At 48.7% G+C, this 26640-nt stretch overlaps 1 protein-coding gene across 4 annotated transcripts in view; it reads left to right on the top strand.

The window, feature by feature from the left end:
- dpep2 (dipeptidase 2) overlaps positions 1-26640 on the top strand; it is an 82984-nt gene that overhangs the window by 11117 nt on the left and 45227 nt on the right. For all 4 annotated transcript variants that reach the window (XM_038806754.1, XM_038806751.1, XM_038806753.1 and 1 more), the window contains exons 4-6: positions 1860-1989; positions 2096-2240; positions 26466-26532. In XM_038806754.1, coding sequence (XP_038662682.1) covers positions 1860-1989; positions 2096-2240; positions 26466-26532 — 342 coding nt within the window. The remainder of the gene's footprint in view (positions 1-1859; positions 1990-2095; positions 2241-26465; positions 26533-26640) is intronic.

Below are 26640 nucleotides of genomic sequence, written 5' to 3'. Positions count from 1 at the left end.
GAGGTGAGTAAGTGGATGAGCAGGGGAAGTGGGTGAGGTAGTTCAGGGGGCAGTCTGGTCGGGGGCAATCAGATGGCCAGGTGATATTCACATCAGGGCGGGTTGGTGGTCAGGTGGCCAGGGTGTTGGTCAGGTATGATCGCACGGGTATTTGGCTCAGAATTTAGTCAGACGGGGGTGGGGGGGGGGGGGGGGGGGGGGGGTGGCTCTGTCACGGTGTAGATTATGGGAGTCAGGAGGTGAGTTACTCGGCACATGATTCCTAGCCTCTGGCATGATCTTTTAGCCACAGTATTTATATGGCTAGTCCAGTTCAGTTTCCAGTCAATGATAATCCTACAGGATGTTGATAGTGGGCGTTTCAGCCATGTTAATTGCATTGGATGTCAAGGAGTGATGGTTAGGTTTTCTTTTGTTGGAGGTGGTCATTCCGTGGCACTTGTGTCACGTGAATAATACTTCTCAGCCTGGATATTGTCCAAATCTTGCTGCATTCAGACATGGACTATTTCTGTGTCTGAGGAGTCACAAATGGTGCTAAATATTGTGTAATCATCAGCAAACATACCCACTTCTGACCTTATGATGGAAAGAAGGTCACTGAGGAACTACTGCAGTGATGTCCTGAGATTGAGATCATCAACCACCAACACCACAACCATCTTCCTGTTTTAGTTGGCTCCAATCAGCAGAGTTTTCCCCTCAATGCTCATTGATTCCAGTTTTGCTAGGGTTCCTTGACGCCGCACTAAGTGCCATATCTTTCCATTAGCCTTCCCCTTGTCGCATCCTGCCTCCAGAAGCTCACATTCCCCTAGATTTGGAGTGGATCTGTCAGTCCATGTTGACTTCCTACTCACCTACCACACTGCTCCAGGATTCCCTTTCCTCCATGAGGTCCTTCCAAGAAATCCGTGACTCAGTACCAGAAGGCATTCTCAGGAATGATGTTTTTCATGCTTGACAGTCCTCTCCTTCCTTCCCCCCCCCCCCCATCACCGCTCTTAAACCCCCCCTCCAAACTGAGTCATCCCCCCAATCTCCCTCACAGTCCATCCCCATCGACTTGGCTCCCAGTACGCTGTTGCCTTCCCCCCACTGCTCCCCCATCTCAGGTTAGGATTAGTGATGTGGCGTCTTCCACCCCGATACCCTGGAGTTAACACCTGAGTACCTTTCCGGAATTACCCGTGTCTCGTTCCAGTGTTACCCTGGCCGCCCTTGTCTCAAAGGCTGCTTTGACCCCGAGTCAGAGCCGGTACCCCCAAGTCAAAGGATGCTTAACCCCAAGTTAGTGCCAGTACCCCCAATTCAGAGTCAGTGCCCCTGAGTCAACCCCCTTAATACAGAGTTGCTCAACAAACTCTGCACTCAGCTTGGGGCTCCCCTTGGAGGTGTGATTGGCAAGTACATGCATTTTGAAGCCAGTTGTGAGTCTTGCTGTTCTGACATCAAGCCACTGCAGATGAATATATTGACGGGAGGGGTGTATGATTCCAGTGTATGGACCGGATAGTGAGATGCAAATGTATTATAATAATGCTCCCAATGTTGAATGGTGGGAAACTTGGCCCACCACTGACGGGGGGAGAGGCAATCGTGACAAGTTATCACACCGGCATAAAATGTAGCTGGCCTTCTTGCGATATTTTCCTCTCCCTTAACCGTTCCTGCCCGACGTTGATGGGAGCGGAAAATCCCAGCCAATGGCTTTGCTCTTCAACTATTTGTTCAGAGTGTCTGCTCTACACATACATCACTTGAGGACATTGTTCCTCCTTATCTTTCGCTGAGGCTTATTATTTTTAATAGTCACAATGCATGCAATAAATACAACCGGGTTTTATTATTCATTCCAGTTGTGGTCTGCATATGTACTGTGCTCATCCCAATACAAAGATGCTGTTCGCTTGACCATGGAACAAATAGATGTCATCAAACGCATGTGCAGGAAGTATAAAGAATTTAAGTTGGTTACAACTTCAGAAGGTACTACTTGTGAATGTCTCAATAAAGCTTATCTGGAAATTGAACATTTCTGAATTTATGCATCCGATAAAAAATATTAATTTCAATTTGTTGATTTTAAATCTAGGCATGAGAAATGCTACTGACAAAATAGCTTGTCTAATCAGTATTGAGGGAGGACAGTCAATTGACAGCAGTTTGGCAGCCTTGAGGATGTTTTATGATCTTGGAGTACGCTCTATGTCTTTGACTCACATGTGCCATACACCATGGTAATAAACTTTGTTCAATATCTTTTGTGTTGAGAAAGAGGGATGATTCTTCTGTGCTCAAAATGGAGAATGTCATTGGTACGATTTGGAGATTTTCCAATCTTGGAACCCATTGTCAACATTGAGCACTCCCTAGTTATATGTGATGCATGACAGATTCAGAGTTATGCTCCTTCAGCACATATAACAATGTATGTTAACTTCAAACTCACAAGGTCAACCAGACCACCCGGCCGTGTATTTTTCGGAGGTGGAGGCAGCCCGCCGGCGGGATCTACCAACCCCGCCGTTGTCAACGGGATTTCCCGGTGACAGCATCCCTCGTCACCGGGAAACCTGTCCGCCGGCGTGGACAGCTGGTAAATCCCACCCATTGATTAATTTCCTCTATCCTTCCTCCCTGACCAATACCAGTGGAAAACCTCTCCGACAGATTTTATTACAGGCAATGCACGTAATAATGAAGGCTGCAGGAGACTTGGGCCGGAATTCTCCGGCGTTTGTGATTCACTTTTCCCAACGGCAGCGCATCCCCAGCCAGTGGGTTTCTCGGCGGCATGGGGTGGCTTCGGTAGGAAATCCCCCTTGACAAGCGCCGGGTAGATATTCAGTATTATGTGTATATATGTTTCTATTATACTTTCCATTTTAAACACTCAGTGACATAATGCGAGTGAAAACTGACCGACTGAGAACAGGATTCCAGATTTCTTTGATGGGACGTGTGCCTATAATTTAAAAAACAATTAAACCCTATGATGGAAATATCGGTCAATAGCTTGTTTATTTCTGCGAAGGAAACGCAAAAAAGTAATTTATGAGGCAAATATTCTAATAAATTCCATTCAATCCAACCAGACTCCTTTTCTGAGCAACACCCGTCACCCGTATCTTGTAAAGAGATGAAAATGATACCCGGCAGCAGTTCTAGATCCACTGGTCTCGGGTTCGAATCCCACCACAGCAGATGGCAAAATTTGAATTCAATAAAATAATGTCTAGAATTAAAGTCTAATGATGACCAAAAACCCATGGTCAAATGTCGTAAAAAACCCATCCGGTTCACATGTCCTTTGAGAAAGGAAATCGGCTACCCTGACCTGGTCTGGCCTATATGTGACTCCAGATCCACAGCAATGTGGTGGACTCTTAACATGCCCTCTGAAATGGTCCAGCAAACCGCTCAGTTCAAAGACAATTAAGGATGGACAATAAATGCTGGCCCAGCCAGCGACACCCACATCTCCTGAACAAATTTTTTTTAAATTCAGAGACGGGTTTAGCAGCAGCACTCCATGAACAACCAGGATGAAAAATCTGTTCACATCTGGGCCGGTATTCTCCCCTACCCGGCGGGGCGGGGGTCCTGGCGTAGCGGAGTGGCGCCAACCACTCCGGCGTCGGGCCTCCCCAAACGTGTGGAATTCTCCACACCTTTAGGGGCTAGGCCCGCGCGGAGTGGTTTCTGCTACGCCGACTGCCGCCAAAACCGGCGCCAACGGCCTTTGGCGCTACGCCGCCCGGCGTCGGGGCTGGCCAAAAGGCCTTCGCCGGTCCGCGCATGCGCCAGTGCATCAGTGGCCGCTGACGTCACCACCGGAGCATGCGCGGTGGAGGGGGTCTCTTCCGCCTCCGCCATGGTGGAGGCCGCGGCGGCGGCGGAAGAAAAAGAGTGCCCCCACGGCACTGGCCCGCCCGCCGTTCGGTGGGCCCACATCGTGGGCTAGGCCACCGTGGGGGCACCCCCCGGGGTCCAATTGCCCCACGCCCCCCCACGCGGGTCCGCTCGTGCCGCCAATCCCGCCGGCACCAGAGGTGGTTTAAACCACGCCGGCAGGAGAGACCCGACAGCGGTGGGACATCGGCCCATCGCGGGCCGGAGAATAGCCGCAGGGGGCACGCCAATTGGCGGGGCGTGATTCCCGCTCCAGCCGATTCCCGGGTGGCGGAGAATTCCGGCCACGGTGGGGGTGGGATTTACGCCGGCCCGGGGAGATTCCCCGACCCTGCGGGGAGTCGGAGAATTCTGTCCCTGATGAGGTGTGATGCATTTCGAGCATAGTGTATAAAGCTGCAACAAATCGTCAGCCATGCCAATTTAAAATCATTTACAGGATGTGGGCGTCGCTGGTTCCGCCAGCATTTTATTGTCCATCCTTAGTTGATACTATTTCCTTTTTTGATTAATAATGACATTTCTGCTGTTGGAAACATTGCTGATTTAGTGAAGGACAAAAGAGCTCAGATGACGATCATCTGCATGATAGTGATTGACCAAAACAATGAACTAAATTCCGTAGTTACTCCATGTTTGTTCCAGATGCAGGACAGCTGCTCAGTGTCTTCCATCTTATTAATTCCTATTTTATGAAACTTGAAAATAATCAGATCAATATTATCTGCATATAAACACGCAGGACCTTCCCCACACACCAAATTATTGCCTTCACGTATTGCTCATTGGGTTAACATAGGTTATCTTTATAGGATATATTTAGTATATCCTAGATATTAAAATTACATCTCATGTACAGCAACAAAACAGGTCTTTCAGCCCAACAGGTTTATGAAAATAGTGTTCCAGATGACATGTCAGTCTTCCAATCCCACTGGAACGTGTTGCTATTTTCAAGGTGAGGGTGGTGGGTGGACGGTATAATTATAATCTTTATTAGTGTCACAAGTAGGCTTACATTAACACTGCAATGAAGTTACTGTAAAAATCCCCTAGTCATCACACTACGGCGCCTGTTCGGGTATACTGAGGGAGAATTCAGAATGACCAATTCACTTAACAAGCACGTCTTTCGGGACTTGTGGGAGGAAACCGGAGCGCCCGAAAGAAACCCACGCAGACACGGAGAGAGCATGCAGAGTCCACACAGACAGTGACCCAAGCCGGGAATTGAACTCGGGTCCCTGCTGCTGTGAAGCAACGGTGCTAACCACTGTGCTACTGTGCTGCCCCTGTACCCACTCACCTCTGCTTCAGTTGTTGATGATTGGCAGTGGAATGTTGACCAGGACATCCATTTTGTCCTGTTTGATTGTATTGTCTGATGGTATGAGAGAAACTTATTGCGTTGTCTGTAAAAGGGTCTGTCCACCTCCGTTCTCAAATTTTACAACAGAATTATAATGAGAAAAATAAACAAAATTAGAGGTGGAAATTCAGAAAAGAAAAATATCCTGAAATATAAAATTAAGGAAATCACAACTGCCAAATCATGTTTTTGTGTAACAACTTACAAACATAGAAAATATTAATTTTATTTCCCGTCTGAAAAATATTTGTTTGAATTCGGGTCCAGTAGTGGAAAGGGTATGTTCGTTAAAAACTTAAGATCAGTTATTTTTTTAATTTAGAAAAATTGTATTATTTTTGGGAAAAATTGTATTATTGATGGTTCAAGCATTCATAATGTTATTGATCTGTGAATACTTGAAAAAACGAGGGTGCAACGAGGGTGCAATTAAAGAGGAAGTGGATCACTTCGGCAGAGATATATTTACAGTTCATTGGCAACAAAGGGTACTAGATGACGGAATATTTACTCCATCGTGGGAGGCAAGACTAAGTTCAAGAAAATCAATCTGCAAATCTTGCATCGAGTCATATGGTCCCTCAGGAGGCTGTTGAATGGATTGCCAAGCTAAACATCCAGTTATAAGTTTCCCCTTCAGGTTATTTGAAAATGGATCCAATTCAGCATTTTTAAATGAGTCATTAGGCTCATTTAAATATACGTTTGTGGCATTCGTCTGACGCCCGGGTACTATTGGCCACACCTGGGAGACCTTGCCAAGGCACCATTTAGTGTTGGTTTCCACAACTGTGGACCAGTTGTAATGGTACCCGTGCATTAGAGACTCTCGGGTGATCAGGGACCGAGCAGGCTGGCACTCTGGCACTTCCTCTGGCACCTGGGCACTGCCAGGCTGGCAGGGGCACTGTTAGGGTTCCAGGCTGGTGGTGCTAGTGTGCCAGGTTGGCACTGCCCGGGATCGAGCCCAGTGGGCCTTACCAGGTGGAGGGGGTTGAGGGGGTGTTTGTGGGGCCTCCCCAAGTTTGGGGACGGTCGGGTTGTCAAAAAGGGGCGGGGGGGGGTGATGAAACAGGGGGAAAAGATCAGAGCAGCCAGACAAAATGGCACCCCGATCTGCGAGGAGCGTTTCCTGTTGGGCTTGCCAACAGGAAATGACTCAAGTGCGGCCTTGGCAGAGAGAAACTTCCGAGGCCAAAAGAAATGGCAACGTGATATTGAATAGCGGATTGATTCTCAGTGGCTGCAATGCCCAAAACCGGACACAGATATTTTTTCATTGAATCGAGCCCAATATTTGTATTGTTGGGTGTCAACATTCCCATTAATGCTTTAAAAAATATATATTCCGCTGACACAAAGGGTCTACGTTCTGACTTACAGTTGTGTGGTAAGTAACAGGCTAGATGTTTTGGTTACTTTGCGTTGTATTAATGTCAGTTCATACATAAAGATCAAATCTCAGCAAGTTATTGAATCAGTTATGGGGCCAGCGTAGCTAAGTGAAATGGCATTGAAAATTCAGCACTTTGAAATCATGAATTACACAAAAGGATATTGGATTCTCTGGTCGCCGACACTGAAATCACGTTCGGCAATTGGCCGGAGAATCCCCGTTTGCGTCGAAATAGGGGGGCGGCGCCGCTTTTGCGATGCTCTGCCCCTCGAAAACGGCATACTCAAAGAGTACGGCACACACCGTCAGGACGGCCTCAGGATATCACCTGATGCCCCCCCCCCCCCCCCCCCCCCCCCCGTGCTCAGCACATGATGGGCCGAGTTCCGGATGGCGTGGGACACTTATCCTTTTTTTCTTGTGAACCCAGCGTGGCAGCTGCGGACTGAGTCCGGCGGCGCCAAAGTCGGGGGTGGAGCTGTTCCACGGGCAGGGGGGGCTTCGTGTAGGGGCTGTGGGGACTTTTGGGGGTGGTTAATGGGTGGCGAGGGGGGTTACTGGGGCTCACTGCACCCCCAGCTCCAGCAGGATCCCCTGCTCACTGGACCCCAGCCCCTCTACCCCAAACACCCGCACGTAATGTTACCTGGACAGGGCACCGGTCCCCTCCCCTGTGCACACACCCACCCTCTGGGAGTGTACTGTAGCCGGTGCTGGGGCCCAGACACTGGGAGGTCGGATGCTGCCCGCTGTGTCCATGGTGTAGCCTCCCGCAGCGTTTAAGCACATCGTCCAGGCTTCACAGTCTCTTTGGGGTGCGAGGCAATAACCCCCACATGACACATGGCACATGTACCCACGGGAGTCCACTTGGGAGGTAAGTGCTCACTCAACTATGCCAATTCCAATTGGCAATAACCTCCAGCCACGCAGCCAGAGTCCTCCGCGGTCATTGGAGGTTATGGGCGGTCAGTGGGGCAGGCGGGCAGGGGCTGGGGTTTTTCCTGGAATGGGAGCACACAGTCCAGGAGTCAGCATGGTGGACCCGCAGGCGCAGGGGCATCTACCCCCCCCCCCCCCCCCCCCCCCCCCCCCCCCCCCCCCCCCCCGATGACGGTCCACCCCAACCGAGGCTCAGCACCCTGGGGGCTCCCCACGGCCACCGAGCACTGGGGCAGCAGTACCAGTGTCCCCGGGCTCTGTGCCTGTGAACAAAGATGGCTGCTCACCTCCTTGTGTCCCTGCAGCAGCCCTTACGCCATCCCGTACCAGCCTCCCCGGACAGGCGCCGGAATGTGGCGACTAGGGGCTTTTCACAGTAACTTCATTGAAGCCTACTCGTGACAATAAGCGATTTTCATTTCATTTCTTCCTGATAATGAAGAGTGCTAACCGGCGCTCGCGTGACGACTGGCTGGGTAGGCGGGCCAATTACGGGAGGCCGATCAATAGGGGGCCGCTCTCGTTAATTGTGTGGAGATTGGGCTGAAATGGTGATAATCGGTTTTTCACAACTCTCAGGCGAGATCCTGATTTCGCCAATGGGAACGAGTTAGTTCGATCGCAAACCAATCGGTGCCCGGCGCAGTTCTCGATTTAACGGCCTCCCACGATTTAACGGCCTCATCGCGCTCTCGCTTCAACACAACGTGGCCACGAAATCGCACCCAAAATGTCTGACATGAAATTGCACAGTGAAGCCAGAAATATAATAATCTTATAAGGGCAATTTATGAAATGAATGAAATGAAAATCGCTTATTGTCAGAAGTAGGCTTCAAATTAAGTTACTGTGAAAAGCCCCTGGTCGCCACATTCCGGCACCTGTTTGGGGAGGCTGTTACGGGAATTGAACCGTGCTGCTGGCCTGCCTTGGTCTGCTTTCAAAGCCAGCGAATTAGCCCTGTGATAAACAGCCCATGACCAATCCACCTAACCTGCGCATCTTTGGACTGTGGGAGGAAACCGGAGCACTCGGAGGAAACACAGACATGAGCAGAACATGCAAACTCCTCACAGACAGTGACCCAAGCCGGGAATTGAACCTGGGACCCTGGAACTGTGGAGCAACGGTGCTAACCACTGTGCTATCGTGCTGCCCACTATGAATCCGCATTCACAGACATGTGAAATAAGTACATGTGCATAAGCATTTAATTAAAATAGAGAGAAGTGACTGATAGTTTTCGCGCTCAGTGGGGTGAAGGAATTTAAACCATGGGACGCGATTCTCCGCCCCCCACGACGGGTAGGAGAATAGCGGGAGGGCCTTCCCGACATTTTTCCCGACCTCCCGCTATTCTCCCCCCCCCCCCCACGCCCGCCCCCCGACACGAATCGCTGCTCGCCGTTTTTTTACGGCGAGCAGCGATTCTCCCCTAGCCGATGGGCCGAGTTCCCAGGCCTTTACGGCCGTTTTCACGAACGGCAACACACCTGCTCTCACCGTTCGTGAAAACGGCCGCAAAGTGCCGTTCTGGGTAACCATGACGCCGATTGGCACGGCCGCACCACGGCCATGCCAAGGGTGCCATGGGCCCGCGATCGGTGGGCACCGATCGCGGGCAGCGGGTCCGAACCCCGCGCACTCTTTGTTCCTCCGCCGCCCCGCTGGATCAGTCGCTGGGCGGCTGAGGGGCATACCGGCCCGCGCATGCGCGGGTTTCACGCATATGCGCGATGACGTCATCCGCGCATGCGCGGGTTGGAGCCGTCTAATCCGCGCATGCACGGCTGACGTCATCGTGCGCGTCAGCCGCCGTTAACTTTGGCTTAGCGAATTTAGCGGGTCTTAGCGGGTCCCGGGAGGGGGCGCGGAGGCTGCCGGGAAACACGGCCGGTTTCACGGCAGCCTTCACGACTCTCCGCATTTGCGGCGAATCGCGCCCGATGTGCAGAATCACAAAACAGTCTGAATCCCATTTGCAGATCTTTCTAAACAATGCTCAACTGTAATCAGCAATTAGAAGAGAATTTCCGATAGCTCCATGTAAATTTGCCTACGAGCCAATGTGCAATTTTACCTCGATCATTTAATGAGAATTGGTGACTCACTACTTTAAACAATAGACAAATAAATCGGTTAACTACGATATTTATGATCTTGCCAATCCTGCCCTTCAATACAGAAGTTGCCTCCCACGCTTTACAAATTTGGTATTTAATTAAGTGTCGCCTTAAACACCCTTCACTCATCAGCGGCCGGCTTTGTCACATTTCCGGGCAGGAATGCTGAGCACAAATTAGGGATGGGTTTTAAGCTACGAAGCCCCATCCTGTTCTCACCTACGTGGTTGACACACGGTCACTTCCCCTGAGTTACATTCACTCTGTGCTATCTTTATTATCAGACAACAAGCTGCGAGTATGTTTCTTGTATTGACTAAATGACCACACAACCAGTATGTTAGTTCAAAAGACAGTTTATTATTAAACACAAGACTTATTTTCATGTGTAATGATACACGCGGCTACGTATTAAACTACACCTATCAACTAAGATGACTTTTACTTAACATCTGGGTGACCGGCTCTGTGCAGGTAGATAAGGCCTTTATTTGAGTCCCCATGTATATCGGCTGGAAATCATCAGGTTCGTCTCGGCTGCCGTTCTCTTTCTCAGGTAGTGATCGCAGGTCTTAAACTTGGCTGGTCATTATGCTGTGATTGGTGTGGGCACAGGCCAATCCCAAAAGAGACCGATCCCTAGTGAGCAGGGCTTCTTATCCTTCTTCTCTTTTGCGCCCTTTTGGGTGGTGCTGACTCAGGGTCCAATGGATTGCTAGAGTCTCAATCACTCTGATCGATACCGGCCAATTAGGGGCGGGTACCTTGACGGCTGGCGGGTCGTCGTTATTGTTCCAAATGTGTATGCCTTTCCAAATAAGGGGGAGCAGCGCCGTGGAGTCTGCTACTGTTGCTATTCCTTGATTTGAGTCTATTGTCCTGGGGAAATCGATGATTGACCTTTAACAGGTGCAGGTTTGAGTTCGGTCTGGTTTTTCCTTTGCACAAGGAAGGTGTACGGTGTGTTAGCTTTTATTGGTAGAGGAATTGAGTTTCGGAGCCATGAGGTCATGTTGCAGTTGTACAAAACTCTGGTGCGGCTGCATTTGGAGTATTGCGTGCAGTTCTGGTCGCCACATTATAGGAAGGATGTGGAAGCATTGGAAAGGGTGCAGAGGAGATTTACAAGGATGTTGCCTGGTATGGAGGGAAGATCTTACGAGGAAAGGCTGAAGGACTTGAGGCTGTTTTCGTTAGAGAGAAGAAGGTTAAGAGGTGACTTAATTGAGGCATACAAGATGATCAGAGGATTAGATAGGGTGGACATTAAGAGCCTTTTTCCTCGGATGGTGATGTCCAGCACAAGGGGACATAGCTTTAAATTGAGGGGAGATAGATATAGGACAGATGTCAGAGGTAGATTCTTTACTCAGAGAGTTGTAAGGGCGTGGAATGCACTGCCTGCAACAGTAGTGGACTCGCCAACACTAAACGCATTCAAATGGTCATTGGATAGGCATATGGACGATAAGGGAATAGTGTAGATGGGCTTTAGAGTGGTTTTACAGGTAGGCGCAACATCGAGGGCCGAAGGGCCTGTACTGTGCTGTAATGTTCTATGTTCTATGTTCTAATACACGGGGGCTGTGCACTGTCTGTGTCCAACCTTGACTACAATTCCCATTACCCTTGTCAGGCGGCTATTTTAGATGGCCACATATCCGTCCTCTTGATCCTGAACGCGAAGCGTGGTGGATCACAAACTCGAGCCCATGTTTACCTTATTGTGCCGGCCACCTATCAGTCAGTTCAGGTCCTACTCTACTCTGTCCAAAAATTCATTGCACAGTTTTACCTAATTCATTAATATTACATACAGTTTCTCAAATTAAATACATTGCTAATTATTATTTTATCTTTAAACTAAATTCATATCAGAAGTTCATTTCTAAGTAACCTCTAAGCTAAACTGCTCTCATGCTGCTTGTTCACACATTAAATAACTTTTATTTACAACACAAGATTTAAAGCAGCAGCACCTCATTCATTCTATTTACCCTTATAACTAAAGAAAACACAAATGGCGCATTTCAGTAGCAGTTATTACATTCGCATATAAATTGACATTCCTAGAATACTTTGTTATTTTTAATTGAATTCCGAAAAGGGGCCTCAGACCATGTGCATTGAGGCTGGGAGGCTTCTGCCTTCCCTTTACAGAGTTGGAATGTTAGGATGACGATATGAGCGGGATTCTCCCGTAGCCGGCGGGGTGGGGGGGGGGGGGGGGGGGGGTGGGGTCGGAGAATCCCGCCCTAGATATTACTGAAATCAGGAGGAGGGTCTCAACAACGTAGGGGAGGGGGTTCCACTTTGCAAAGTAATCCCACCGTTGCTGGGTGGTGTCCTGACTGGAGATGGTCTGTTGGGTGGTGGTGTTTGGGGCTGGCTTATGTCCTTCTCTAATTGTGTGCAATACTAAGTTACCTTTAGTGGGTGTCTGCGGGCAATTTTGTCCGATTCCTAACGTGTTCCCTAAGCTTCTCTTGAAACATCCAATTTCGGGGCATCCTTTATTCATAAGTTCCTACCAATCCCCTTTTCCAGTTGTGCTTATGTAGCATGCAAATGTGTTCCCGTTGGGCCTTTTGTGCATTGCCCTTTGATTATTACACCCAAAGAGGATGCTTCTGTTGGATTTTACCCATAAAATACCATGCTCACATTCCCCTGCACTTGGCGAGGCAAACCATAGCGGTCCAGTAAGGAAAAAGGTCAAGTTTTGTTGTGCTCGGATTTCATTAAGTCCAGCGTTGATCAGTGTGAAGAGTAGGGATCCTGGATTCATTCCGTATGTTGTCTGTCTTCCGTGTATTCCTAGGGAATCAAGCATGGTATCGTGTTATTATGTTTGGTTAATATCTGTATTTATTAGTCTTTCTCTCTTAATTCCAAATACCACCATGTCACCATGTGTGACTCCCCCATTTAAAAATAAATACATTTTGGAGGAGACCAGAAATGCAAATTTAAAATACAGATTCAGTGTTCAAATATCTCACAGCCTGTATGGTCGATGTTTGGAGTGGGCGGACACTTTATTTGACCAGTCTCCATCTTAAATCACAACCATGGGAGGTTGAAGCTTTGCTTAACTAGCCGAATTTAGGACGGCCAGTTTTATAAAGTTTTGTCCCAGGGGCACAGAGGGGTTCCGTGTATGGCAGCAGTAATTCCAAATCGTCAGGCGGGATTCCCCCCCCCCCCCCCCCCCCCAACGCCGGTGGGAGAATCACCGGGGCACCAAGCGAATCCCGCCAAGCTGCCTCGCACCCGCACACGATTCTGCCCCCCCCTCCCCAAACCGGCGTGGTGAGATTCACGGCTGGCCGCTGGGAGAATCACCGCTCGCCGTTTGTAATGGGCGAGCGGCGGTTCTCCGGCCCAGATGGGCCGAGCGGCCTGCCCAACACGACAGGTTCCAGGCAGCGCTGTCCACACCTGGTCGCTGCCGGTGGGAACAGCGTGGGAACGCTGAGGGGGGGCGGCCTGTGGGAGGGGGAGGGAGGTTCTTCCATCGGGGGGGGGCCTCAAAAGGGGTCTGGCCCGCGATCGGTGCCCACCGATCGGCGGGCCAGCCTCTCTGAAGGAGGACTTCCTTTCCTCCGCCGCCCCGCAAGATCCATCCGACATCTTCTTGTGGGGCAGCCGCGGGGAGGACGGCAACCGCGCATGCGCGGGTTGGCGCCAAGGCCCGGCGCGCATAAATGATGCGGCGCCGCTCCTAGCCCCCGGGGGCGGGAGAGTAGGGGGCTGGGAGCGGCCTCCGACGCCGGAGCGAAACACTCCGGTTTTTACTCCGGCGTCGGGACTTAGTCTCCTGATGGGAGAATTGTGTCTAACGAATAAATAGCAGGTGGGAGTGACCAAAGGGGTCTGGAGAAAGGTGGAAGGGAAAAGGGGTTTACAGTGTGGAGCAGTGTGGAGTACATTCTTTATCCCACAACCAAACAGAGAGGATAGAGTCAGATTGGGAGTGAAGATTTACGACCTGCCCAAGTCAATGAAGTGTGTAGAAGACCATTCAAGTGAATTTGAGGGTGACATGGGGTGCGTATGGGCCGCAACAGGTGACGAATGTGTGGGATCCCCGGGTAGGGTGGGGGAAATGGCGTGTCTCCACTACCCGAGCATTACTTGACCAGTTTTTTTTGTGGAATCCGTAGGTAGGACGGGGATGAGTGCCGTGTCTCCTTACCTGGGTGACTGTGATGAATAGGAAGAGTTTGTGTTCATATGAAAGTTGTTTTCACCATGGGAGTCTAATCTAAAAGGGGTGTGTATGCCTGTGGCCACAAGTTGTGTCTCTGACTGCCATTAGTCAGTAGACTGCGTCTTGGACTGTACAAAGAAATTCTTGTGCAATGTGGTGCTGGTCTGACATGAGTTAAAACCATGTATTAAAAAGAAAAATTAGGAAGAAGAAGAAGAAAAAGGCGGGCAGGCTCCATCAGAAATTGGACACCTTAATTCTTGGGAGGCATACGCTTGTCATCATCTGGACACCTCAGATATTTGCGTGCATCAATTGTTCCATTAAATCATTTCCCAGAAGAGGCTCATTGTCTGAATCATCTTCCCTTCCTGGCTGCCAGACTCGCGTCTGCAGATTCATGCCGTTGCTTTGAGCGTTTGCCTCGTGGGCCTTTGAATTGTCTGATCCGTCATACCATACCAATCTGCGAGAAGGATCACGGTGCCATAGTGGAGGATTGGGGTTGTGGTGTGTCGGAGGGTAGTCATAGTCTGAGGTCCTGGAAGGGAAGCAATGCTGTGAGGGGAGGGTGTATATGTCGGTGGGGGACTCCAATCAAGCATAGGGCTGAATTGGAACAAGTCGTTGCTCTGGGGGCTGGGATAGTTGAAGTCAGAGAGATCAAATAAGTCACCAGGGTTACTAGTCAAATCCAGGAGGTCATCATCCGAGTTAAGTTCAAGTACAAAGTCTGCATGTATGGGAGGGGTTAAGGGAAGGGTGGCGTCATGAGGGGGGGGGGGGGGTGGTGGTTGGATCAGGGGAGGGGCGTCATCGTTAGTGGACGGGGCATCATCATCTCCCATTGCCAAGGTGATGTGGTGGGCATGGTTACGTTGGGCTCTGTAGGCTTTGAGTTGATTGATGTAGAACCAACCAGTCTTACCGTTAGGGTACGCTATCTTGTACACAGAGGGGCTTACTTTGTCAGAAATGGAGTAGGGGCCTGTGAATTTAGGGGCTAGGAAGGAGCTTGGGTTGTACAAGATCATAACTTGCTGGCCAACTGTGTATTCTATGGGGTGGACCTTTTTGCCAAAGCTGGCTTTACTCTCCCTTTTTCGAGCGCCTAGTCAGACAGCAGCAGCCAGTTGTGCAGCTGAAATTTTTTCTGTGACCTGTTGCACTGCTTTTTCGTGTGTGAGAGCGGTTACTGCAGGCTTTGCCAAATTGAGCCCTAATAAATATTCAATGCCTTTCAATATTCAATGGGCCTCCCTGTCATGAGCATGTGGCGGTGAAACCTGTGGAACGGGAAACCGTGTTTCTGATGAACATGAGGGCGAAGGGAAGTACCGTGTCCATTTTCCCCATAGTCGTTTTTAAAGTGCGGTTCATGCGCTCTACTATGCCACTGGACTGGGGTGGTAAGCTATGTGGAATTTCTGTTTAATGTCAAATATTGTCATTACGTTCTGCATCACCCTGCCGGTGAAGTGGGAACCTTGATCTGACTCAAGGCTGCGTGGAAGACCCCAGCGCGTAAATATCTGATGAGTCAAAATTGTAGCGGTGGCCTTTGCTGTGTTGGAACAAGTGGGAAATGCTTCAACCCATTTAATGAATGTATCGATAACGGCCATAACATATTTGAAACCAATTCTGCGGGGGGGGGGGGGGGGGGGGGGGCAGGAGGGGACCAATGTAATCGATTTGAAGATTTGTCCAGGGGCCCTCTACAGGTCGGGTGTGTCTTAATTGTCCCTTCTTTGCAAAACGATCGGGATTGTTTTGTGCACAAATGAGGCAATTCTCTACATAATGTGTGACATCGCTTTTCAATTCAGGCCACCAACACAGAGGTTTTAAATGGCCAATGGTAGTGCCCATTCCCTGATATCCGTGTTCGTCATGGAACTGGTATATTAACTGGTTTCTGTCCTGGGTGGGGAACAGATAAATTTGGTCCTTTAAAACTATGCTGTCCTGTATAGTGAGTGGGTCCTTCCATTTCTCATAAGGGGCTGGGTAGGTGCCATTTAAAACCTGTTTAAGGGTTGCCTTCTGTGCTTGGGATTAATCCTCGATATTGGTTTTGGATACCTGGAGTGTATGCATCTGTTCGCCTTCGGGTGGTTGCCAGAAGTGACCATTGCGGGCTCCAGCTTTAGCTAAGGCGTCTGCCTTGAGATTACCGGGTGGGGAGATGTGGTGATGACTTTTTACTTTAATGAAGCCACATGATGGACAACACCTAAGTTCTGATTCAGCAACCGTTTTGTTTTATACAGTTAGGGCAGCACGGTAGCATAGTGATTAGCACAATTGCTTCACAGCGCCAAGGGTCCTAGGTTCAATTCCCAGCTTGGGCCACTGTCTGTGCGGAGTCTGCACGTTCTCTCCATGTGTGCGTGGGTTTTCTCCGGGTGCTCCGGTTTCCTCCCACAGTCCAAAGATGTGCAGGTTAGGTGGATTGGCCATGATAAATTGGCCTTCGTGTCCAAAATTGCCCTTAGTGTTGGGTGGGGTTACTGGGTTATGGGGATAGGGTGGAGGTGTGGTTTTGGGTGGGGTGCTCTTTCCAAGAGCTGGTGCAGACTCGATGGGCCGAATGGCCTCCTTCTGCACTGTAAATTCTATAATTCTATGATGTGCGGCCAGCTGCTTGTTTAAGGATGTGTTTCAGTACGGGGCGGCGGATAGGGGTTTTCCATCAGTGGACACAAAACCACGAGCTTCCCATAGGGGGAGGAATTCTGTCAAACTGTTGCAAACATACAGGCTGTCTGAGTGTATGTCGGCAGGCATTGGGAAGTAGTCCGGGTGGTCAATTACATAGGCTATGGCTGCGAGCTCTGCTGCTGCTTGGGCTCCTAAATGTCCTGCTAATTTTAAAGATACCTCTGCTACTGACAGTCGCTGTGGATCCTCCATATAAATCCCGCATCCAGTGATCCTGACACCATCCTCTACAGTGGAGGAGCCATCCACATAGATTTTAAATGTGTCCCCTGAGTTTTGGGAACCGTTTCTCGCTGCCTGCGCGTGGCTGTAGTGACTTGGGAATAAAGGGTCCTGTCTGGTGTTTGGCTGTAATGATCTGGTATTCATGTGGGATCCCTGCATATTGAAAATTGTCCGCTAAAAATGTGTGGGTCTTGGTGCGTTTCATGGAGATGTCCCTTGTAGTAATAGTGTCCTCCTTCTGCACTGGTGTAGTGTAGTAATAGCTGCTCTTACCTGGCTGACTGAACGTCTTTTAATCTGCCGTCTAACAAAAGCTGAATGGGGGGGTGTGCTCGGTGAGAATAGTGACTGGGTTGAGGCCTGTAATATATGTGAAGTACTGAACTGCCCAAAAGACTGCAAGCAGGTGTCGTTCACAGGCAGAAAATCCCTGTTCTACGGGGTCTAAAACTCTGGAAGCGTAGGCGACTGGTCCTAATCGGTCATGTTGTTCCTGTAGGAGTACTGCTTATAGTGTTTGGTCGGTAGTTGCTACTTCTATGGCATATGGCACGTCAGGGTCGGGAACTTGTAAAGCGGGGGCTGTTCCTAAAGAGCGCTTTAAATCATCAATGGCATTTGCGTGCTGTGGGAGCCAATTCCAGGGGGTGTTCTTTATCAAGAGCTCGGAGAGTGGGGTGGCATTGGTGGCAAACCCATCTATGTGATTCCTACAGTATCCTACTAAACCTGGGAATGAACGGAGTGCGGTTACATTACGGGGCAGGGTCAATTTAACTATGGAGTCTATTCATTTCTGTTCAATCTCTCTTTTTCCATGGGTGGTAATTGTCCCTAAATAGAGCGCCTTCTCCCTCAGTGTTTGAGCCTTTTTGGGGTTTGCTTTACATCCGATGGACTGGAGCAGGGCTGGCAATTCGGCTAACAGAGCTATATGCTCTTCCTTGGTGTTAGTTTGCAGGAGCAGGTCATCTACATATTGAACTAGGCATTCGGGGCGGGAGAATTTAGAGAGACCCACAACTAGCTGTCTGTGGAAAATGGATGGGGAGTTATGGAATCCTTGAGGGAGAGACGTTCATGTGTACTGCTGACCTTGAAACATGAATGCAAATGTATATTGGCAAGCTCGGTCCAGAGGAATGGACCAGAAACCATTGCTAATGTCCAGCACAGTGAAATAACTCGCTTGCACTCCCTGTTTAAGCATGGTCGCGGGACTCGTGGCAACGGTGGGGCTGTTAACGAGGTAGCTTTATTTAATTTGCGGTCGTCAATCGTGAGTCGCCATGAGCTGTCTGGTTTCTTTACTGGCCAAATCGGGGCATTATTCGTGGAAGCTATGGGTTGAATTACTCCTTGTTTTAGTGGACTGCTGATGACATTTGAAATCTCGCTCTCAGCCTGCTGGGGAAAGCCGTATTGTATTAGAGCATCCCGGGGGGGGCTTTTTTGTCTTAGACATCTGCCATACACACCTCTTTACGGGGTCAAAGAAAAGGCTATTGGAGTTCATGAAATCCATACCAAGAATGTGTTCTGTGGTTGGGGGTAGCTCGACTAAAACGACAGGGTGCTTGGTGGCTATGGTTCCAACATGGACAGGTATAGGGGCTGTAATGTATCCTTCCTGCATGTGCCCAGTGAATCTCACTTAGTGTGATGGTGTCTGTAATTGGCCAGGGGCTTTCTAGGAACCGGGTTGAGGAATTTAGTGTGGTCCGGGAGCCTCCTGTGTCCCAGAGAAAATAGACGAATGTCCCCTGGCTTTGCCTGTGACTACTGGCCTTCCGACATTATCCCAGCGCGTGTCACAGACCCAAGTTGGAGACTCCGGACACCGTCAATCAAGGGAGTTGTATGTGAGGTTATCTGAGCGGGCGTTTACGGTATGCATGGGGTTCGGGTTGCCTTCTAGCTGGCATGGCTGGCGATCATGATCTGGCCTATTGTTTTTGGGTGGGGGGTTGGGTTGCTCCTGTAGTCTCTGGTATCCGTGATTGGGTGGGGGGGTTTTGTCTGCAATCGTGGGCAAAGTGTCTCGTTTGTCCACAAGTATAACATGACCCTCGTGGCGCGTGGGGTGAACCTTATGCTCTGGAATACTGTTCTCTGGGGTACTATTCCTCTCTCCTACCTTCATTTATCCATATGGGTTCATAACTAGGTCTGAATGGGTGCATGGGGCAGCACGGTAGCACAAGTGGCTAGCACTGTGGCTTCACAGCGCCAGGATCCCAGGTTCGATTCCCCGCTGGGTCACTGTCTGTGCGGAATCTGCACGTTCTCCCCGTGTCTGAGTGGATTTAATCTGGGTGCTCCGGTTTCCTCCCACAGTCCAAAGACGTGCAGGCTAGGTGAATTGGCCATGATACATTGCCCTTAGCGTCCAAAAATGTTTGGAGGGGTTGTTGGGTTACGGGGACAGGGTGAAAGTGGGGGCTTAAGTGGGTCGGTGCAGACTCGATGGGCCAAATGGCCTCCTTCTGCATTGTATATTCTATGTTCTAATCCATTCTGATCTATCTGGTCATGTAGTGACTGTTCCCATGTTCTAGAAAGATGTCTGAGTACCCATGCCTCATTATGTATGTTATCTGCCGGGTCATAGTTTGCACAAGCCTTTTTACCTGTTTCTGTTGCATGTGAAATTAGGGTTCGGGACCATTTAGTGGTTTCTTCATCATTTAGGTTAGCGCGGTTTAATTTGCCAAAAACTGCTCTGAAATGGATCCAGAGGCGACCGGCAAAGGGCTCCGGGGGCCCAGCTTTCTTTTGCCTACATTTATTTAGACCTTCGATTGGGTCCCCTTCATTATACCCGATAGCAGCGAATATGGAGTCCTTCATTTCATCTAGGATTCCTCCTCCTACATTTTGGGGTTCAGGTAATGCTGATCTTACTGACTGGCTAAGGCTCATTACTATTAATTTTACTTCCTCCCTCTCATCTAAACCATACATAACCTTTTGTTGGCGCACCTCCTCAAAGAAGCTATGCGTGTCTGCATTGGGTTCAAATTGTGTTATCTTATTGCAGACGTCCCTTAACTGGGTTATCGTGAGCGGGGTTGTGAAGGTGATAGGTGGACCTATAGGATTCCCTATCCTTCTTTCTGTAGTGACCAGATTTATGGGTGCCGGGGCAGTTTCACTACATGTGGGGGTTGGTTCTATCTGTTCAGCCGGGGATGCTGGTGCTTTTCTCTTTGGTATGGGTGGCAGTTGCTTTTGACCTTCAGTTCTATCTTCGTATATGTGCGCGCTTTCTTTTAACTCTGCCTAATCGGCCGTCTCTTCCTCCTCTTTCCCTGCTGTTGAGAAGGTACATATAACTCCATTCTGAACCGAAAGTAACAATTGGAGTCTGTTTATCTCTCGCTGGCACTTGGTGTGATTAGCGGTACTTTGTTCCTTAGTGGTCTGGTGGAGCGCTCTTAAAGCTGCCTGTAAGTCGGCACATTTGTTCGTTAATTGAGTGACCTTTTGTTCAGTCTCCTCTCTTACCAAGACCGCACATTATCTTGGTAGGCCTTGTCATACTGGGTCTGAAAGCTGCTAAGGTGTACGATACAGGACTGGTGGGCGCGTTTAACATTGGCGATTTCCCTTTCCTTAACGGCTAACATCTCCCGGAGTTCCTCAATGTTTCTCCTATTTTGTTACTCTGCTCTCTTAACTGACCCCGGAGTGCCTCTATGACCTCCTCGGTGCCTCGCAACTGTGCCAAGCAGCACACTGTTGCTTTCTAAACTTTACTGCATTCTTCTTATATATGTCACAAAGATTCTCCCACCAAGTCTGTCCTATCTTTCCTGGAACTGTCTTGGTGTTTGCCCAAAAATTCAACCAAAGGGGCCATCCTTTCTCCTTTAAATGCTTCCTCAACACATCCTCCTATACGGGGCACTGCTCTGACTTATCGACTACTGTAACCTCGGGTTGCAGATTCATCACCTTTTCTACTAATTGCACTGCCATCTCTTCTCTACTTTTAATTTTGAACAGGGGGAATAAGGAGTTGATCGAACAATGGGTACAGCTTACGGTTATATTCCGGTTCACAATCCCTCTAGATTTGCATGCAAGTCTAACAAGTTTACCTTACTTTTCCCTATTAGTTACACATGCGGTTAGTGCACCCTTCTGAAATTCGGTTATTTGGTCAATACAAAATTTGTGCTTGTGGTTTATTTTTCCTTTTTACAATTTAATTCAAAGTTGTGGGATCTCTCGGAGTAACAAAGTCACTTCTAATCGAGTCCCACCAGAGTCGCCAATAAATGTTGCTATCTTTATTATCAGACCACAAGCTGTGAGTATGTTTCTTGTACTGACCAAATGACCACACAAACAGTATGTTAATTCAAAAGACAGTTTATTATTAAACACAAGACTTATTTCTATGTGCAATGATACGCGCGGCTACGTATTAAACCACACCAATCAACTAAGATGACCTTTACTTAACTTCTGGGTGACCGACTCTGTGCGGGTAGGTAAGACCTTTATCTGGGTCCCTACATGTGTCGGCTAGAAATCGTCAGGTTCGTCTCAGCTGTGGCTCGTCTCTCTCTCAGGTAGCGATCGCGGGTCTTGAACTTGGCTGGTCGTTATGCTGCAGTTGGTGTGGGCACAGGCTGATCCCAAAAGAGACCCTAGTGCACAGGGCCTCTTATCCTTCTCTCTCATGCCCTTTTGGACGGGGTTGACTCAGGGTCCAATGGATCGATAGAGTCTCAATCACTCTGATAGATACCGGCCAATTAGGGGCGGATACCTTGATGGCTGGTCGGGTCCTAGTCGTTATTGTTCCAAGTGTGTGTATGCCTTTCCAAATAAGGGGGAGCGGCGCTGGGAATCTGCTACTGTTGTTATTCCTTGATTTGAGTCTATTGTCCTGGGGAAATCGGTGATTGACTTTTAACAGGTGCAGGTTTCAGTTCGATCTGGTTTTTCCTTTGCACAATACACAGGGGCTGTGCATTGTCTGTGTCCCAGCTTGCCACAATTCCCATTATCCTTTGCAGGTGGCCATTTAAGATGGCCACAACTCTAACATGATCTTCTTGATAAATGTACGTCCATCAGCTCCGATGTCCCTGAAACCAATTCCAGTGCACTGAAATTACTTCTTGAAAATAATTAAAGGAGCAAAATTGATAAACATGAATCTGATGCAATAAGGGGCAGCACGGTAGCACGGTGGTTAGCACAATTGCTTCACAGTTCCACGGTCCCAGGTTCGATTCCCGGCTTGGGTCATTGTCTGTGCGGAGTCTGCACGTTCGCCCTGTGTATGTGTGGGTTTCCTCCGGGTACTCTGGTTTCCTCCCACAGTCCAAAGATGTGCAGGTTAGGTGGATTGGCCATGATAAATTGCCCTTAGTGTCCAAAATTGCCCTTAGTGTTGGGTGGGGTTGCTGGGTTATGGGGATAGGGGTGGAGGTGTGGGCTTAGGTAGGGAGGCTCTTTCCAAGTGCAGATTGATGTGCCAAATGGCCTCCTTCTGCACTGTAAATTCTATGATTAAAGCTAGAATTCCTAACTGTCAAATCTGTCCTCATTGTAATTCTTTAAGGAGAGGACTGTATTGACATTTTAGATGGGATTTTCCCTGCAGGCTTCTCAATGCTGCTTTTGGGAAAATCCGCGTTAGCGGCTGACGGTCAGAACGAGCAGCAATTTGATCCTGCCTCCGTGATCCTTCTGACTCCTGCCCGCGGGTCACGACCCCCACTTTGAAAACCCTGGTTTAAAGAACACAATAAACGTGGGTTATTAACTCCATGGTGCTGATATTTATTGAGGCCATGAGGAGAGTAGGAATGCGGGAATGGAGAAAGATCTCCGGATGGAAAACCGAAAAGGACTGAGTCGGTCAGATGTCCAACTGAAATTAAAATACGAGCCAGATTTATTCAACAGAGAAGAGATAAAGAATATTAAATAAAAGTTGCAGGTGACAACCGACAACAGATTTTAATGCTTCTCTTTGAATAATTGAGAACAAAATGCTTCTTACTTTAACGTAGACTGAAAGCATAACTCCTGACTAATATGCAAAGGTTAACTGCCATACGAACCACTTTATTGCGTTCTGTCAGTATTCTGACCTGTGTCTGTCTATGATAGTTTCAGAATGACAGCTGAATGGGACTAAATCAGCTTCAGATGTAACAACATCCTTCAAAGGTCTGGCAGAACAGAAATTACTTTACTCAACCTAACTAAAGCTCCCATTCAAATATGTACATCACAAGATACATGTACCTAATTGTGTGGCTTTGCCCACTTATTTTTTTTTGTTTAGATATTTTTATTCTCCTTTTTCACATTTTCTTCCAAATTTGCACCCACCATCAATAAACAATAATCAGTAACGAATATAATGGCAATCCCCATATCAATAACAACGATTCCATCCTCCCACCAAACCCAAAACATTAGCCCGCATGTTGACATAAACAAATGACAAAAAGCAATCAGGAAACACCCATAGTCACCATTAGTTCAGGTCCATTGTACCCTGAAGGTGGCAACGCAGGTTGATAGAGTGGTCAAGAAGGCATACAGCATGCTTGCCTTCATCGGACGGGGTATTGAGTACAAGAGTTGGCAGGTCATGTTACAGTTGTATAGGACTTTGGTTCGGCCACATTTGGAATACTGCGTGCAGTTCTGGTCGCCACATTACCAGAAGGATGTGGATGCCTTGGAGAGGGTGCAGAGGAGGTTCACCAGGATGTTGCCTGGTATGGAGGGTGCTAGCTATGAAGAAAGGTTGAGTAGATTAGGATTGTTTTCGTTGGAAAGACGGAGGTTGAGGGGGGACCTGATTAAGGTCTACAAAATTATGAGAAGTATGGACAGGGTGGATAGCAACAAGCTTTTCCCAAGAGTGGGGGTGTCAGTTACAAAGGGTCACGATTTCAAGGTGAGAGGGGGAAAGTTTAAGGGAGATGGGCATGGAAAGATTTTTACGCAGAGGGTGGTGGGTGCCTGGAACGCTTTACCAGCGGAGGTGGTAGAGGCGGGCATGATAGCGTCATTTAAGAAGCATCTAGACAGGTATATGAATGGGCGGGAAGTAGACCTTGGAAAATAGGAGACAGGTTTAGATAAAGGATCTGGATCGGCGCAGGCTGGGAGGGCCGAAGGGCCTGTTCCTGTGCTGTAATTTTCTTTGTTCTTTGTTCTTTGTTCAGGCGATCAACGAGGCGCAGGCTACACCATCTGCCTCCGCACCCGTTTCCAAGCCCGGCTGGACTGACACCCCGAATATAGCCTCCCGAGGGCCCAGGCCCAGTTTCATGTGCACCACTTTAGAGATTACCCTAAACACCTCCTTCCAGTAAAACCTCCAGCTTCGGACAGGACCAAAACATATCAACGTGATTTGCGCCTCCCCCCCCGCAACATTCACACACATCTTCTACCCCTTCAAAGAATCGGCTCATCCTCGCCCTCGTGAGGTGTGCTCTGTATACCACCTTCAGCTGTATCAGCCCCAACCTCGCGCACGAGGTGGAGGCATTCACTCTCCTGGACACCTCACATCAGAACCCCTCCTCCATACCCTCTCCCAGCTCTTCCTCCCACTTTGCTTTGATCCCTTCCAGTGGTGCCTTCTCCTCTTCCAAAATAGCTCCGTAAACTGCCAACAGTACCCCCTTCTCCAGTCCCCCTGTCGTCAGCACCTCCTCCAGCAATGTGGAGGCCGACTGTACCGGGAAGCTCTGTATCTCCTTTCTGGCAAAATCTCGAACCTGCATGCATCTCAACATTTCCCCCTGCTCCAGCCCATACTTCGCTTCCAGCTCCTTCAATCCTACAAAACCGACTCGCAAGAAACAAATCTTTTAGTGTTTTAATCCCCTTCTCCTCCCATTTCCGAAAATTTCCATCCCACTTCCCTGGCTCAAAGCTGTGGTTCCCCCGAGTCGGCATTTCCCTTGACCCTGCCCCCAACCCAAAGTGCTGGCGAAACTGCCTCCAAATTCTCAATGAAGCTATTATTACCGGACTGCCTGAGTACTTCCAAGGGGCCATCGGGAGCGGCGCTGTTGCTCGCACTTTGCCCACTTGTTTGCGGAGAAAATTAATCTGTCCCACCTCAACGCTGTGAGAAGAAACCAACTAACGTCTATCAGTGACCACACCTTGAAAACAACGGTGCGGACAAACAGGCAGAGTTCCAGTTTAATATCTCCACTTATGGTTCCATTTCTATGGTGCCTTTCATGCACAGATGTGTTCCAAGCTGCTTTACAGGATCACACGGCCATGCCAAGCCAGAGAAAATACAAGGAGGAATTACCAAAATGCTGGTCGGAGTGAGGGTTTTTGAGAAGGATCTTAAAGGTGGGTTTGGAGAGTGGGGTTTGGGATGGGGGGCATTATTCCGGAAATGGGCAGCACAGTGGCACAGTGGTTAACAATTCCGGCCTCAGGTGACCGTCTGTGTGGAGTTTGCACTTTCACCCCATGTCTGAATGGGTTTCCTACGGGCGCTCTGGTTTCCTCCCACAATGCAAAGATGTGCAGGTTAGGTGGATGGGCCTTGCTAAATTGCCCCTTAGTGCCCAAAAGGTGATACGGTGGAGGCGTGGGATAAAGTAGAGTGCTCTGTCCAGGGGCCGGTGCAGACTCGATGGGCCGAATGGCCTCCTTCTGCACGGTAGTGATTCTATTCTATGATTCTCTGATTTTATGATGCTATCACTCTATGACATGGGATCTTGATGATTGAGAGCATAACTGGTACATGGTGGAAAGGTGGCGGACAGAGACAGAGGAATGTGCTAGGGAGATGCAACACTGAAGATGGGATAGAATTAGGCTGTTTAGGAATTACACACAAGGATAAGATCAGTTTTACATGGAGTCAATGTGGATAACTGAGAACAAGGGGGATGGGCGAATGGACTGTGAACACGTATGTCATCTTATCCTTGACATTAGAAGGTAATTTCCCGATTTGGAGTGAGTAATAAAAATCTTTTCCTGAGGGATGTCTTAATTATAACACTGTATTTATATACAAACGTGTGAATTAGGAGCAGTAGGAGGCCATTCGGCCCCTCGAGCCTGCTCCACCATTTGATAAGATCATGGCTGATCAGATTATGGCCTCTACTTCTCTTTCCTGTCCAATTCCTATACCCTTTGATCAGTTTGCCAATCAATTATCTATCTAATTGAGCCTTAAAAATATTCAATGACCACGCCTCCACTGCTTTTTGGGGAAGAGAATTACAGTGAAACGTGAAAAGAGATAAAATAATGTACCACGGATTTCCTTTTAACCACACAGTGTATCTAATCCACGAAACCACCACGGGGGCTAACCTGAATCAAAAGGGTACGACTCTCTGTGTAATCCTTTTCTGGTGGCTCTTAATCCGTTGCTCCTGCCTATATGGGCATTGCATGTTGTTAAACAGATTACTGTTACAAAGGGTGCATGTGTAAAGTTCCGTCAACATGTTGATAATCCTGTAGATGTGAACCCTGGTTAAAATGGCAAAGTACAATCATTGGTGTCGACTTTTTCAGGGCAAGAAGCACAGAGGAGCGTCCTGACATTGTGCCTCCCAAATCCAACTTGACTGATTTTGGTCGGGTAAGATCTGTGTTTTCAATGTGTCTTTAAGTTTTGCCCTCCTTGGGCTGTGATGCTGCTGCAATTATGACTCCCAACATTGATTAGCTTGTGCAAATCCTCCTGAAA

This window comes from Scyliorhinus canicula, chromosome 9 (genome assembly GCF_902713615.1).
Source record: "Scyliorhinus canicula chromosome 9, sScyCan1.1, whole genome shotgun sequence".
Taxonomy (NCBI): domain Eukaryota; kingdom Metazoa; phylum Chordata; class Chondrichthyes; order Carcharhiniformes; family Scyliorhinidae; genus Scyliorhinus; species Scyliorhinus canicula.
The sequence above is the reverse complement of the archived record's forward strand: the minus strand, read 5'-3'. Positions and strand labels throughout refer to the sequence as shown.